This window comes from Heteronotia binoei, chromosome 21 (assembly GCF_032191835.1).
Source record: "Heteronotia binoei isolate CCM8104 ecotype False Entrance Well chromosome 21, APGP_CSIRO_Hbin_v1, whole genome shotgun sequence".
NCBI classification, from domain to species: Eukaryota; Metazoa; Chordata; class Lepidosauria; order Squamata; family Gekkonidae; genus Heteronotia; species Heteronotia binoei.
The window spans coordinates 81,489,108-81,505,950 of NC_083243.1; the positions used below are offsets into that span (position 1 = coordinate 81,489,108).

The following is a 16,843-nucleotide window of genomic DNA, read 5'->3' on the forward strand; positions in this document are numbered from 1 at the left end:
TTAGTTGCTTCTTATTATGAAATTACAAAATTAACTTTCAAAACACTATAGTGACTAATGACTTCTTGCATATAACTTCTGTTTGGAAATGTGGACAAACAGTTCTGATGAATATGGTGAGGCTACGTCCGACTAGGGTTGCCAAGTCCAATTCAAGAAATATCTGGGGACTTTGGGGGTGGAGCCAGGAGACTTTGGGGGGTGGAGCCAGGAGACATTGAGGGCGGAGCCAGAAGCAAAGGTGTGACAAGCATAATTGAACTCCAAGGGAGTTTTGGCCATCACATTTAAAGGGACAGCACATCTTTTTAAATGCCTTCCTTCCATAGGAAATAATGAATAGGGGCACCTTCTTTTGGGGTTCATAGAATTGGAACCCCTGGTCCAATCGTTTTGGGGAGAGGCACTAGATGCTATACTGAAAATTTGGTGCCTCTATCTAAAATAGCAGCCCCCCCAGAGCCCCCAATACCTCCAGATTAATTCCCCATTATACCCTATGAGAATCAATCTCCACATAGGGAATAATTTAGAAGAAGATGATATTGGATTTATATCCCACCCTCCACTATGAAGAGTCTCAGAGCAGCTCACAATCTCCTTTACCTTCCTCCCCTACAACAGACACCCTGTGAGGTGGGTGGGGCTGGAGAGGGTTCTCACAGCAGCTGCCCTTTCAAGGACAACCTCTGTCAGAGCTATGGCTGACCCAAGGCCATGCTAGCAGGTGCAAGTGGAGGAGTGGGAATCAAACCTGGTTCTCCCAGATAAGAGTCCGCACACTTAACCACTACACCAAACTGGCTCTCCAGCAGACATTTCCCTCCCCCCCCACCCCCTATTTCTGGCGACTCTGAAGTGAGGGATTGGCATCTCTACTCACGAGTTGCTGCCAGCTTCTTCAAAGTAACACAGACACACCATCCCAAGAGGAAGCCTTTCCAATTGGAGACTGAAGCCTCCGGAGGTGGAAAATCACATGGTGGCTGTGGGGGCGGGGCTTCCCCCCGCCAGCCAGCTGACTGGGGGTGGGAAGGAGCCTGGGAAAGCAGGAGAACTCCCGCTGGGACCTGGGGATTGGCAAGCCTACCTTCAACATGGCTTGCTAGCTGGTCAGCCCGTTTCAGTCACCTCATGGAGGGGTAAGATGGTTGTCCAAAATTTTTATAAGTTCCAAACCATTTACATGCATTCAATAGTCCTACCAAGCACAGGTCATCTCCATTTGAAGATGATCTCCGCTTGGTAGGACTACTGAATGCATATAAATGGTTTGGAACTTGTAAAAATTTTGGACAACTGGTCTATCCCTCCATGAGAATGGTGACTGAAATGGGCTGACCAGCTAGCAAGCCGCGTCAGAGTTGGATTTGGGATGTCTGAGTCCTAATTTGGCACCATTTTGAAATATGAAAGGAGACATTCACCCAAGCACTTTCTTGAACTGGACTGGTATTATATAGGAAATAATGATTACGGAACTTAAAGAACCACATAATTATTTGAACTAATTACATATGCATGAACGTGTATGGAAGTATTTCTGTATACAACATATTACTGGAATAGAGAGATATTTTGTTATTGTGCTATTGCAGCCCTCAAGTGGGGCCTGGAAATCTCCCACTTTTACAACTGACCTCCAGCTAGCAGAGATCAGCTCCCCTGGAGAAAATGGCTGCTTTGAATGGTGGACTCTATGGTATTGTACTATGCTCAGGCCCCTCCTCTCCCCAAACCCCACCTTTTCCTGGATCAACCCTTAAAGTCTCCAGATATTTTCCATTGCTTAACTGGCAACCCTTTTTGAGTAGATGACTAAGAACATTAAGACATGGCATTTCTTCAAAAATACTGGGACTAGGAAACCAGCTTGGGAGGCAGTTGGGCCTTTGGATGACAATGGAATCAAAGGATTGTTTAAGGAAAATAGGGAGATGACAGAAGACTTCAATGAATTCTTTGCATCTGTTTTCATTGTGAAAAATGCCTAAGCTACTTCTGTTGGGAAGGGTGTCTGAAGAACTGAAGTGACAAGATTTGAAGTTCTAGAATATTAGGCAAAATGAAAATCACTAAGTCTGCAAGTCCACATGGCATTTATCTATGGTTCCCAACCTCCTGCTGGGGGCGGATTTTCCCCCAATCTTAGGGCTTCAAACTCACCAGCACAGGATTGGCCAGCGGGGGAGCCCTGCCCACAAAGAGCTCCAGCAGTGCCCAATGCTATGACATCACCCAGAAGTGACATGGTCGTGCTGGGCACAGGATGTGGGGATGCTCTAGCATTTTGGTATAAAACTCTATGGGTGACATCATCGTGCAGCACATGCTTTGCACATGCGAGGCAAGTCCCCCCACCAGCAGCCAGATAGGACCTGGCAACTCTACATATACCTGAGGGTTTGTAAGGAACTCAAATATGAAATTATTGGTCTACTAGTAAGTATATGTAACACCATTAATATTGGCTTCTGCGCTGAATGAAAATAGCAAATGTCAACCCAATTTTTTAAAAAGATGTCCAGAGGTAACCAGTAAATTACAGAATAGTTAGCTTAACATCTGTTCCAGGTAAATTAGTAGGAATGGTTATTAAAAAGAAAATTATTAAGCAAACCAAAGGACAAAGTCTGCTAAGGGAAAATCAACATGGTTTTTGCAAATGGAAATCCTGCCTCACCAACCTCATAGAGTTCTTTGAACAGGTTAACAAACATGGACAACTACATAGCAAATGAGGTTCAACATAAGGTGATGCATATTTGAACAAAAATCCTGATTTTAATGTTCATTGATGGCATCTGAACATGTTGATTCAGACTGAAAGAGATTTTAGGTTTGTAGTGGAAAGATCAGTGGAAATGCTGACCTAGTGTGCTGTAACAGTGAAAAAAAGAAACTCTATGCCAGGAATTATTAGGAAAGGGATTGAAAATAAAACTACCAATATTGTACTGCCTTTGCATAAAGCTACAGTACAGCCACACTTGGAACACTGTGTGAAGGTCTGGTAGCAATACCTCAAAAAGGGCACAGGGCTGGAAAAAATACAAAATACAAAGGAGAGCAACCAAGATCTGGGGGAGAAAGTGGACACAGGAAGCTTCTCCCCTCCCATAATATTACAGCTCAGGGATACCCAATGATATTGTTGGGAAATAGGTTCAGAACAGAAAATACTAAATACTTTACTTTTCTCAAGAACAATGGAATGACCTCTACTACTCCCATATGTTCTGCTCACCAGTAATCAACATCAGATTACCATCTTTTAAAATTGTAAACCACTGGTACTTCACATCTGTTCAGCTAGTAACCTTTTCCAGATCCACATTTCCTTCCAGCAGGAAAAAATATGGCCAGTTAGGTACTTTTGCACATTGCTGGTGGCAATGCAATACTCCTGAACAGACTGGTGCCCACCATTGCAGAAGAACTCCTCCCAGAGAGCCAGTGCGGCTTCAGAGCTAACAGGAGCACCACCGACATGGTATTTGTTCTCAGGCAGCTCCAAGAGAAATGCAGGGAACAGAACAAGGGTCTATATGTGACTTTTGTCAACCTTACCAAAGCTTTCGATACTGTTAGCAGGAAAGGCCTGTGGCAAATCTTGGAACGTTTAGGATGTCCCCCAAGGTTCCTCAGCATGATCATCCAGCTACCTGAAGACCAGCGAGGCCAAGTCAGACACTGCAACGACCTCTCGGAGCCCTTCCCAATAGGCACAGGTGTAAAGCAAGGCTGCGTTCTCGCACCAACTCTCTTTACGATTTTCTTTAGCATGATGCTTCAAAGAGCCGCAGTAGATCTAGATGATGATGATGGTGTCTACATCCGCTATCGCACTGATGGCAGCCTGTTCAACCTGAGGCGACTTAAGGCTCACTCCAAGACAATGGAAAAACTTATCCGAGAGCTACTGTTTGCTGATGATGCTGTACTCGTCTCCCACTCGGTATCAGCTCTGCAGCATATGATGTCCTGCTTTGCAGTGGCTGCCAAGCTATTCGGCCTAGAAGTTAGTCTGAAGAAGACAGAAGTTCTCCACCAGCCTGCACCCCAGGAAGATTATCACCCTCCCTGCATCACTGTGGGTGAATCAGTTCTGAAGACAGTCCAGCAGTTCAGCTACCTGGGGTGCATCATCTCCTCAGATGCCAAGATCGACAAGGAGATTGACAACAGGCTGGCAAAGGCAAACCGTGCATTTGGCCGACTGCACAAAAGAGTGTGGAGCAACAAGCATCTGAAAAAAGGCACAAAGATCAATGTTTACAAAGCGGTTGTGATGACAACCCTCATCTACGGCTCTGAATCGTGGGTTTTATACCGTCATCACCTGCGACTCCTTGAGCGCTTTCATCAGCGCTGCCTTCGCACCATCCTCAACATCCACTGGAGTGACTTTGTGACCAACACTGAAGTCCTCAAAAGGGCGGAGGTTACAAGCATCGAGGCACTGCTGTTGAAGACGCAGCTGCGCTGGGCAGGGCATATTTCTAGGATGGAAAACCACCGCCTTCCCAAGATTGCTCTGTATGGCGAACTTTCCACCGGCCATCAAAATAGAGGGGCACCAAAGAAGAGGTACAAGGACTCCTTGAAGAAATCCCTTGGCACCTGTCGCATCAACCATCACCAGTGGTCTGACCTAGCCTCAGATCGCAAAGCATGGAGGCACACCATCCACCAGGCTGTCTCTTCCTTTGAGAAAGCACGCATAGCTGGTCTTGAGGACAAAAGGAGATTGAGGAAGAATCGCACTGCTACAGCACCAACCCCAAATCAGACTTTTCCCTGCAGCCACTGTGGCCGGATCTGCCTGTCCCGCATTGGTCTTGTCAGCCACCAGCGAGCCTGCAGCAGACGTGGACTACTGCACCCTTCTTAAATCTTCGTTCGCGAAGTCAAGCCGAGAGAGAGAGGTGGCAATGCCCAATTGTTTCAAAGTTCTTGTCTGAAGTGTTGCAATTGATCTACCTCATCACATCCTATCGCACACCTCTAAATCCTGCATTGATATTCCTGAACTTTTGGGACTCTATTGCTGTTTCGGCAATTCGACGTGAATGGATAGTTAGCTTGCTAGCAGCTGTCAAGGCTTCAATAGCCTCTTTCTGGAAGGCTTCCACTGCTCCAACCATCAACACCTGGCTTTCCAAAGTGTGGGAGTATTTCGTAATGGACAAAATCAACTCCAACCTTCAACAATCTGATTCCTGCATATAACTTCTCAGCTAAGTGGTTTCCTTTTGTGAGCTATGTAACATCCCAAGAAATTCCTCCATATAACTAGGATTGCCAAGTCCAATTCAAGAAAAATCTGGGGACTTCGGGGGTGAAGTCAGGAGACATTGGAGGCAGAGCCAGAAGCAAGGGTGTGACAAGCATAACTGAACTCCAAGGGAGTTCTGGCCATCACATTTAAAGGGACAGCACACTTTTTAAAATGTCTTCCTTCCATAGGAAATAATGAAGGATAGGGGCACCTTCTTTTGGGGCTCATAGAATTGGACCCCCTGGTCCAATCATTTTGAAACTTGGGGGGTATTTTGGGGAGAGGCACTAGATGCTATACTGAAAATTCAGCGCCTCTACCTCAAAAAGCAGCCCCCAGAGCCCCCGATACCTCCAGATCAATTCCCCATTATACCCTATGAGAATCGATCTCCACATAGGGAATAATGAAGTGCCCAGCAGACATTTCCCTTCCCTCCGTCCCGTTTCTGGCGACTCTGAAGCGAGGGATTGGCATCTCTACTCACGAGTTGCTGCCAACTTCTTCAAAGTAACACAAACACACCATCCCAAGAGGAAGCCTTTCCAATCAGAGACTGAAGCCTCCGGAGGTGGAAAGTCACATGGTGGCTGTGGGGGCGGGGCTTCCCCCCGCCAGCCAGCTGACTGGGGGCGGGAAGGAGCCTGGGAAAGCGGGAGAACCCCCTTTCTGGGGATTGGCAAGCCTACATATAACCCTTCACAAATGTCTCTACTGTACTTTTAATTTTTCTTCTCTACTTCCGTTCTTTCCTGTCTTCTCTGGGGCAAAGGAGTGGTTGTATGTTTGCATTTAAATGTCATGTTAGTTATGTATTTTCTTTACATACTTTTGAGGATGTGTTCTATAAACATTCATTTATAATTTAGTTATGTCTCTGTATTTATTTTATTAACTTATTTTTTAATTATTATTTTTTTGTCTGTCTGCTTCATTCAGCTCCTGGAATCCCAATTTTAAATCGTATCCCTGGTGCTTTAGGTCCAATACACATCATGCAGTAATGATTGAATACTCTCAGACTCTTAAGCCATGTTATGCTTCTATTAAAACTGCATTTTATCTAGCATTTCATCGCTGTATAAGTCTATTTGGTGACTCTTTTTTATTCTGTATCTTTTGAAATTTCTTAATACAATTACTTATGAACTTTAAAAAAATATATTTCTTTACTCATCAAGTTATTAAATTGTAGAATTAATCTGCCATGGGGAGAAGCCATGACCACAAGCACAGATAGCTTGGAAAGGTTAGCCCAATTAATGAAGGAGAGATCTATGAATGGCTACTAGTCACAGTGACTGGAGCTTCCCTATTCAGATGCAGAAGACCCCTAAATATAGGAGCTGGAAGATAGCAGCAGGGGAGATCCTCAGCCTCTATTGCCTGTTTGCCTTCCACAGCAGCTGGTTGACCCCTATCTACAACAGCATGGTGGACTGGATGGACCACTGTTCTGATTCAGCATGTTCTTTTTATGGGCTCAAATCTGCAGCATAGCCCAAGGCAGAACTAGTGCCTTAGCCATAAGTGGGTGATCTGAAAGGACTTGCATAGGAATCTCTTTCTCCTTCCCCCACTATTTCCTCTTACTCTTCTCTTCTTACCGCTATAGCCAGTCCCCTTTTCTTCTTTCCTTTCTAACCACCTGCCAACCTACCTTTATCTCCCCACCCTCCCCAAATTCAGTGTAATTTATTTATTATTTATTATAAACATATCCAGCTCCTTCAACCTTTCTTCATAGAACTTGGTCTCCAGATCCTTCATCAGCTTTGTTGCCCTCCTCTGAACCCGTTCCAGCTTGTCTATAACCTTCTTAAAATATGGTGCCCAGAACTGAACACAATACTCCAGGTGAGGTCTTACCAGAGCGGAGTAAAGTGATACCATCACTTCATATGATCGGGATGCTATACTTCTGTTAATACAGCCCAAAATTGCATTTGCCTTTTTAGCCACTGCATCACACTGTTGACTCCTAGATCCTTTGCGCAAAGACTACTGCTAAGACAAGTCTCCTCCATCCTATAATCATGCATTGGATTTTTCCTACCTAAATGCTGAACTTCACATTTATCCCTGTTAAAATTCATTTTATTGGATTCAGTCCAGTTTCCCAGCCTGTCAAGATATCCTGTATCCTGTTTCTGTCTTCTACTGTATTTGCAACCCCTCCGCATTTAGTATCATCTGCAAATTTAATAAGCCTTCCCTCTATTCCTTCATCCAACTCATTTATACAGTTGTTGAATAAAACAGGTCCCAGGACAGATCCTTGAGGCACTCCACTTGTCACTCCTCTCCAAGAGGATGAGGAACAGTTCACAAGCACTCTTTGGGTGCGATCTATCGGCCAGTTAATGATCCACCTAACGATAACAGGATCCAAACCACATTTTACCATCTTGTCAATAAGGATAGTATGTGGAACCTTATCAAAAGCTTACTGAAATCAAGATAAACTATGTCTACAGCATTCCCCTGATCCAGCAAGGTAGTCACTTTCTCAAAAAAAGAGATCAGGTTAGTCTAACGTGACTTGTTCTTGAGAACCCATGCTGGCTTATAGCAATCACAGCCATCCTTTCTAAATATTCCAGGACTGACTGTCTGATTTGTTTTAAAACTTTTCCAGGTCTACACGTCAAGCTGGCGGGTCGGTAGTTACCTAGATCCTCCTTTCCTCCCTTCTTGAAGATGGAGACATTTGCTGACCTCCAGTCTTCCAGCACCTCATCTATCCTCCAAAAATTCTCGAAAATAATAGCCAGAGGCTTGGAAATTACATCTGCAAGCTCTTCTAGTACCCTTGGATGCAGTTCATCTTGCCCTGAGGACTTTGTTTCATTTAAAGCAAGGGTGGGGAACGGCTGTCCTGAGGGCTGTTTACGGCCATTGAGATCGCTTGGTCTGGCCCTCGGGGATTTCTGGGCCGAGCTAAGTCACGTGGCAACCTCCCTGGGACCCAGCTAGCCAGCAGGGATTGTGAAGTCCAGCCACGCTGTGGCCTCCCAGGGACCTGGCTGGCTAGCCAGGATCTCTGCAAGGCCTGGAAAAGTCACTGTCACAGTTTAGGTAAGTTTTCCCCTCATTTCTTTATTCTTCTCTCTCTCTCTCTCAGTGGTGGGCATTGTGAAGGACTGCTACTGGGGTATGTGGGTGCCTTTAAAGGTCTTCTGGGAGCACCTGCAGTTTCTGCATGAAGGAAGCGAGGGAGGGGTGAGGGGTGGGAGCCAGCTACTACCAGTTCCATTTACACTTGATTATCCCAGATGGTGTGGTCTAATATACTAATGTGTGTGACCTATTATGCAAATATTAGAGAATGTGGTCTAATATGCTTATGAGTTTCTGCTAGGCTTTTTCTACAAAAAAAAGTCCTGGACCTGGGCCATGTGTGTGTGTATACCAAATTAGGCTCTCCCCACATGACTTCAAATAGAAAAACAATTATTTGCATTAATTTCCCAGCCTGAATTGTTCTCCCTCAGCTGAGCACTGTTTTTTAAGCTGATAATTTTGTATGGCCTGCGAATGATGTTATAAATATCCAAATGGCCTTTGGCAGAAAAAAAGGTCCCCCACACCTGATTTAAAGAAACTAGGTGTTTATGTACTACTCCCATGCTGATCCTAGGTTGCAGCTTCCTACCCTCATTATATGTTGTTTTTGCCCTGTTGAGCACCATTTTCCTCAGAAGAGAAGGCTGAGGAAAAGTAGGAATTCAGCAGTTTTGCCCTCTCTTCATCACCTGTTACAATTTTACGTTCCTGTCTCCACAATGGGCTTACCATGTCTTTGCTCTTTTTCTTACTTTTAACATAAGAAAATAACCCTTTTTGGTTGTTTTTAGCATCTTTGGCTAGTCTAAGATCATATTGAACTTTAGCTTTCCTAACACTTTCTCTACAAGCACTGGTTATTTGTTTATATTCATCCTGGGTTATAAGGCCCTCCTTTCATTTCCTAAATGAATCTTTTTCATTTCTCAAGTCCTTAGAGAGCTGTTTATGGAGCCACCTCAGCTTCTTTAGGCTTCTCTCATTCTTTCTTCTCATAGGAATTGTCTGCAACTGTGCCTTCAATATTTTGCTTTTAAGAAACTCTCATCCTTCTTGAACCCCCTTCTTCTTAGGTATTGCTGACCATGGGATTTTACCCAGCATAGTTCTAAGTTTGTTAAAGTTTGCCTTTCTGAAGTCCTGCCTATATGTCTGACTACATACAACTTTGCCCTTCCCTAAGACTGTAAATTCCAAAATCACTTTGTCACAATTGCCCAGGGTGCCCACTATTTCCACTTCATCAACCAGTTCTTCCTTGTTGGTGAGAATCCAAAATAGCAGGACGCCCTTGTTTCCTTCTCCACTTTCTGTCAGCAAGACAAGTCAGCAAGACAAGTCAGGAATTTATTTCACCTTTCGTTTTTAGCAGAGTTGGGCTTCCAACAGATCTGCTCAAGCTGCTAAATAGTAGCTAAATTTACAGGCATTTTACAGAATAAGCAATGTTGAAACAGGTCTGGGCCAATATATAGCAGGAGAGGCAAATCAGTTTGAACAGATGTATGAACCCTCACCAAAGAGCTTCACCGAAAAGCCTGGTGGGAGAGTTCCATCTTGTAGGCCCTGCAGAACTGCAAGAGATCCCGCAGGCCCTGATCTCAATGGGGAGCTCATCCCACCATCAGTGGGAGCAGAGGTCCATCAGTGGCTATTAGCAGAGGTCCATCAGTGGCTATTAGCCACAGTGTGTGTGTATATATAAAATTTTTTGCCACTGTGTGACACAGAGTGTTGGACTGGATGGGCCATTCCCTGATCCAACATGGCTTCTCTTATGTTCTTATGTGTCAGAGCTGAGAAGGCCCTGAACCTAGTAGCAGCTAAACAGATGTCTTTTGGCCAGGGACTACCAATCAGCAATGATCAGCCAATCTTAAGGTTCTTTGGGTGAGAGATTTTCTTCCTTTCCTGCCCATGGCAGCCTCTTCCTGGTAAATTTCTGGACAATTTCCTAGTCTGAAGCCCTAACTGTTACAACGCACAGACTTCTGTGGGGTGGTTCCTGTTGAGCAGTAGCAAGCAGCTGGCCTGGGTAAGTCATGCAAGTCAAATAGTAGCAAGTCACCCAGCAGTTGCTGCCAGAGCTGGCTTCATTCACCCTCCCTCAAAGGCTAAAACAGCCTTGGAAATGGTCTCATCCCCCGTATTCTTTACAAAGCCTTCAAGTGACAATACTACTGTGGTTGTTCAGTAACCACCACAGAGAAGCATTTATTTCTTAAATCTACAGGCACTGCTTCTAATGTTTTAACCCTCCCAAATATGTGTTTTAGATTTCAAATTTTTCTACAAACTTTGGACTTTTCTCAGGATTGCATAAAAATCTGTCTTGTCTACATATGCCTCCAATATTTGGATTTAAATATCCACCTATAGATTTAGCAACAGTGAGAATTAGAATATTGATGTTACCATCTTCTCTCTGACTTTATAAATGCTTCATCTAAATAAAAACAGGCAGATTATAATATCAACTAAAGTATTGAGGAAATATTTTCTCCACAAAGAAGTGTGACGAAAAAAGAGGGTGAAAAACACAACCCTACATAAGAAAGGTAACCAAAAAGGGCCAATCTGCAATGCTCAAACCTCCAACTGGGCCTAATGCTTAAGTAAATCTATGCTCATGTGAAATATTGTACATCTCGGTGAGTTGCCCATGTTGCATCTCAAGAATATTTATCACCATTTACTTCATGGGTGAACATCTCAGTATATGGTCCATTCTGTGTATGATGAGTTTTATGTATATTTTTGTTAAATTTATGGAGTGATCAGTTTGACTTTTACCCCTGAGGAATCCAGAATGTGTCAGGTATTGGTTCTTGTACATGGATATAATTTGTAGCTTTTAACCTGTATTTATATGACTGGACATTTGTCTTTATTCTAGGATTAGGTAATCATATACAGAACCATAGGACTGTGGTTTTTAATGATATTTTAGCACTTTTGAATGAATAATTAAATTATATATGTCTCATACATTAGGATTATGTGTGTGGCTATATTTTTTTTGGGGGGGGGTTCTTTGTCTCAAAACATTTTCTCCATTCTGTTATTAGCAGAGGAAGATTATGGATTTATGAGGTCAGCAGGCACTGAAGGAGTCAGAGTTCACAGGAAACCAGTACTATACAGGAAGAATATTTTAAGATAGCCTGCATCTTTCAGACAGACAAGTTCACACAACACACATCCTGTGTATGTTTAAAGGCTGTTGTTTTTTACTGTTCCCTTCCCACTGAATGGAACAAGGTTTTCATAACATTATTAAAAGCAGTGCTTGTAGCCAAACTCTGTCAATTCAGTTCTCTTTTCCAAGTTAAAGGAGTGAATTTCAAACTGTGTTATAAACACTGTTATTTTAAGGATCCCTGGGATCCCTCATAACCTCATTAAGGGTTTCGCTACAGCAGGCAGCGGCGGAGGAGGAAATTAGATTTATGCCCCAACTTTCACAGAGGCTGATTCTGCACAGTCTCTTGCCCCAGAGCATGCTGACAAATTATTTCAGAGTTTGGAAAGAGACCCCGCACATGTTGATCCAGAACAGTGTTTTGATACGGCTTCTGCAAAGCTTATTGCGGGTTTTCTGAACTCCTTTTTTTACAGGTGTTTCCATTTTGATCCGGCTGTTGGCGATGTGAGCAGAATTCTTCCATTCGGGTCTATTCCCCCCCTCCCCCATCCCTGTCCTGGTGATCATGCCCTCCATCCCTCCTCCTTTTCTGATGTGCCTACTGTGACGACGCGCAATGACCTGACAACCCTTTTTTTTTAAAAAAAATCCTCATTTGTGTAACAATGTAATTTTGCTCAATGCAACTGCAAAAAGCTGCTGTGCCAACACAGGGCCATGCACAAACACACACACAACACACACACTGTTTCAGTTTTTCAGATAGGTAGGCAATTTGTCTCCCCAACCAGAGTTGAATAAATATATAAAAAAGGAGGGCAGCGGCGGCAGCAGCAAGGGTGGCTGCGAGAGTGGGGGTGGTGAGAGTAGTTGCAGAGCAGAGCCGTGAGAGAGGTGGGGAGAGTGGGGTGGCAAGAGCAGCTGTGGCTGCAGGGCGGTGAAAGCAGCAGTGGCGAGAGCGAAGCTGCAAGAGTGGTGGAGATAGTATAGTGGCGAGAGCAGGGGCTGGCGAGTGTAGTTGCGGTGGGTAGAGCGGGGCCACAAGATTGCTGGGGAGAGCGGGACGATGAGAGTAGCAGCGGCAGCTAGAACGGGGCAGTAAAGGGAGGGGCCATACAGGTGGAAGGGGGGGTTGGGTGGAGCAGCCTGGCCCCCCTGGGCCTGGGAAAGGGGCAGCTCTTCAACGATAACTGGATTGTTGTTACATTATTTATATTGATTGTATGCTTGAATGTGTTAGCCACCATAAACTTATGGAAGTACACAAACTTATGGAAGTACACAAAATAATAATAATTATTATTAGATTTTTGAATGCTCTTCCTGGTGGCCAGGCTCAGGGCAGTTTATATCTAAATAAATAAATGAATAAATATATCCATCATCAACACATATAGCTACTGCAAAGCTGCTATAATGGCTAAAACCTGTAATACATTAACACACAGCAGAACATTCCTCACACAATATCATGACCCGGACTAAAGATATCTTCAACCTATAATCAAACATATAACCAAAATGTACTTTAGTAACATAAGGATTTGTAAAAATAAAACAACCTACCTAATATTTTATGGGAAAACCAATATTCACACATTTTCCACAGCCTACCCCCCAACTTTAAAAGGAACTTGCACTAAAATTGAGTAGTCTTCCAAGAATGTATTATTTTACAATGCACAGTTATTTCTGCATTATTTTAAAACAAGCATTTATGATAATTAGAAAGTGCCATTGTTTGATAAACAACACTGCAACACTTAAATTATTTAAATATATAAATGATATTTTCTGTAAAAGGTTAAATTCTATATAATATTTCTAACCAGATCTTAGACATTAGACCCTGGATGTAAAGGCTAAATAAAATTTAGCATTCATCTTGAAAAGCTTTTGGGCAAACAGATGAGCACATTGGCAGACTTCATTTTGCACAATTTTTTTTTTAAACTTGCTACTACAGTTCTGGTACTGCAGAGAGGTTATAAATGCTATCATTCTGGGCAGATTAAAATACTTTTTGCTAACTTTTCATGTAACAATAACTTCAATCAAACATAATGGATGTCCTCCAATATTGTTCCAGGCAATCCCCATTGTGCCTATCACAGCAGAAACAATAGCCTCTCAAGGTCCCTGCCCATACAGTTAAATTCTTCTGCTTTCTCTACTCTCAAATAAGGGTATATTGTTGCATGTCTGCAAATTAATATATGTTTTCTGTAATAGAGCTAAATATTACACTCATGGAAACTTGACAATAATTTGGCACAAAGGTAAGAATAGAAAAGGAAACAATTATGTACTCACAAACAGTTAGTTATAAGTATTTATAAGGGCCTGCTAGAAGACAGTCCCACAGGTACTTCATATATATTTTTCTCTATGCATAGTCAGTGAAACTGTAAAATTAGGAAGCAGGAATATTTAAAAGGACATTGAACAGTTTAAGGTGTCCACTGCATGAGAAGATGGATCCAAAGCATGCAAACAGTTGTGCCACTGTAAAAAGAACTAAGCCATGTTCTATCAGATGGCAAAATGAAAATATTAATGCACAATTATCCCAGCCTGAAGTAAGTGAAACTAAGTTTATCAGCTACATACCAAGTTAGGGCTTCCAGGCTACAACCAAAACCATGACTCTCCCTCACAATAACAACACACATGCAGTGTGGGGCACAGTAGCAGACCCCACAAACACCTGTTGACAGTCACTCCAATTAATGTATGGCCTCAACGTACGCTCATTTGTGCTTTCTTGAAACTAATTTTATGAGGGAGGATAACTGAAATAAGATGAAACCCGTGTACTTTCCTGTTTGCGGGCAACTCCATTTTTATCCCACGCTGCCTCCTAAGGAGTTTAGGGGGATTACACAGCGCTCCCCTTCACCCTCAAAACAATTCACCTGGCTTTTCGTGGGCAAGAACAGATAACGGAGTTTAACCTTTAGATTAGCCTTTTCTTAAATAACGTCCCTTTTAAAGGTAAGGTAGGCAAGACCAACTCAGAATGCCATTCATCAAGAGTTAATGCTGCCAAGAGATCTGGGAGCACAGGCCCTCTCCCTTTAATAGAGCGTGGAAACCGGCAGCTTTTCATAGCCGGGAGGCAAACAACATTCCAATAAAGCTCTACTAAACGGACAGGACAGCTTTCCCTACCATGGCCAGTGGTTCAGAAGATAAATTCGATTTCACTGATCTGGTTGAGGAAGTGTAAATTTGTGCTTAAGGCTACTCTTCCCCCTCCCCTCCAGCCAAGGTCCCTGCCCTCTCCCCTCCTGTGCCTGATGTTCCAAATACAGCCGCCTCGCACGGAGGGGGCGGGGGGAGGCGGTTGTCTGGCTAACGCACAGAAGGGACGATACTGCCCAAAACCAAAGAGAAACACGTTTGATCAAGGCGCGCCACTTCCTGCCTAAGTAGAGCCGGCGCTTCCGTCAGCCAGCAGGAACGAACGTTTTACCTGATGAAAGTGGTCTTGCCTGTGCTGTATTGGCCCACGAGGAGCACCATAGGCTTATTCTCGAAGTCGGCGCCCTCCAGGGCGGGCGAGTGGAACTCATGGAAGCGGTAGTGCTCCTCCAATGGCAGCAGCTTTTTGGCGTAAAGCTCCTTCAGGCCGCCTGTCACCGTCTGCACGACGTCCTCGGTCTCCCCGTTCCGCTGCCGGCCGCCCTGCTTCCCAAGCCAGCTAAACATCCTGAACGCCGGCGTTGGTGGTGGTGGTGGCAGCAGTTCGCTCGCCGCTCAACAAGAAAGGCCAAGCCGGCAGATGACGGGACTCGCCCTTCCTGCCTGCATCACTCAGCGACACCACCCCCGGGGCGGAGGCACTTTCTTTCTGTCTCCAGGTCGGACCAAGGAACTGAGCGTTTCAGCTCACCAAGGCCAGAGTCCTGGTTTTGGCGTCAGTTTTGGAAAATACGAAGATGAAACGCGACAGTAAAGTTTTTAGAGACTGTTACTAGGAAATTTGAGACTGGAGCGTCGGAAACTGGTGGAAATGTGTGACTTCAGGAGCATGTGAAGTAATAACAAAGGAGTGTGTTTGGGTCTGTACGAAGAAAAGAGTTAAAGCCGGATATACATGGACGCTCTAGATTTCTTTTTTAAACAGAATTCCACCAATTCTAGTATCAAATCATATGTCAAACTCAGGGCCGTGGACTGTACTATAAAACAACAGGGATCCAGTACTTTGTGACGCAGAAATTGTGCAAAAACATGGCTCTGAGGCATAGTTCCTCATTAATTTGTATGATTGTTACACTAAAAAAAAGTTATAACACCATCAAAATGTAGTTTATTTCTTAGTCTATAGGTAGCAGCATAAAAATCATGAATCCAGTGCTTTGTGACACCGTAGCAGGCTGCAGCTCAAAAACATGGTTCCAAAGTCTGGATCTTCATGAGTCCTCTTTTTTTTCCTGCTTGGTCACTCCAAATTCACTATCAAATAACATGTCCATGCCCACAGATTTCACCACAAAAATAATGTATCCACCACTTCATAGTGCCATGAGAGTGAAAAAAGCATAGTGCCAAAGAACAGATCTTTATGGATACTCCAGTTTTTTGTGCTGGGTCATGCCGAACTCACCATCATATCACATATACCCATAGTCGCAGATTATACCAGAAAAATAACAGATCACTGCTTGGAGGCATCAACACATTGCAAAAGTATTGTTCTATAGCACAGATCCTCAGGATTTTTTGCTTTGGGTCACCCCAAATTTACCAAATTATATAAACCCATCACCACAGACAGCACCACAAAAATTATGGATCCATCAGTTTGTGACACCATCATAGTACAAAAACATGGTTCCAAAATACAGTTCCTCTGGATCCTTAGGATTTTTGCATTGGGTCACCCAAAATTCACCATCTAATCACATATTGTGTCCAGAGCTATTATTTGTACAACCTCCCTCCAGAGACTCACTGTTTTGTGACACCCCCCTGTACAAAAACATGGTTCCAAAATGTGTTCATGGGTCCTTGGGATATTTGTGTTGGGTCACCCCGAACTCACTATCCAATCCTATATCATGTCCACAGTGATCTGGAAAGACAGTTGCCAGAGTGGAATGAGGGCCCTGGAAGTAGCATGACAGTGTTGATGTTAAATTTAGGGTGATCCAATGCAGGGTGATCCAGTGTTTTGCAGAGTGTTACATGTACAATTGGGGGGGGGAGGGGGTGGGCTCCCTCTTGGGTATCCTGCCCCCCCAGGGAAAGTGTATGCGCAATACATAGCCTCTGCTTTCCCGGTGTGGTGAACGCCGCGTGGTCACTGTCCGGCTATGCCTGGCAGATGGTCACTGCAATGGCCT

The 16,843-nt window shown here is 43.8% G+C and overlaps 1 protein-coding gene across 1 annotated transcript in view; it reads right to left on the minus strand.

The window, feature by feature from the left end:
• EHD4 (EH domain containing 4) overlaps nucleotides 1-15,795 on the minus strand; it is a 55,289-nt gene extending 39,494 nt beyond the window's left edge. Inside the window, exon 1 of the mRNA XM_060261595.1 lies at nucleotides 14,968-15,795. Coding sequence (XP_060117578.1) covers nucleotides 14,968-15,203 — 236 coding nt within the window. The 5' untranslated portion in view covers nucleotides 15,204-15,795. The remainder of the gene's footprint in view (nucleotides 1-14,967) is intronic.
• Nucleotides 15,796-16,843: the final 1,048 nt, after the last annotated feature.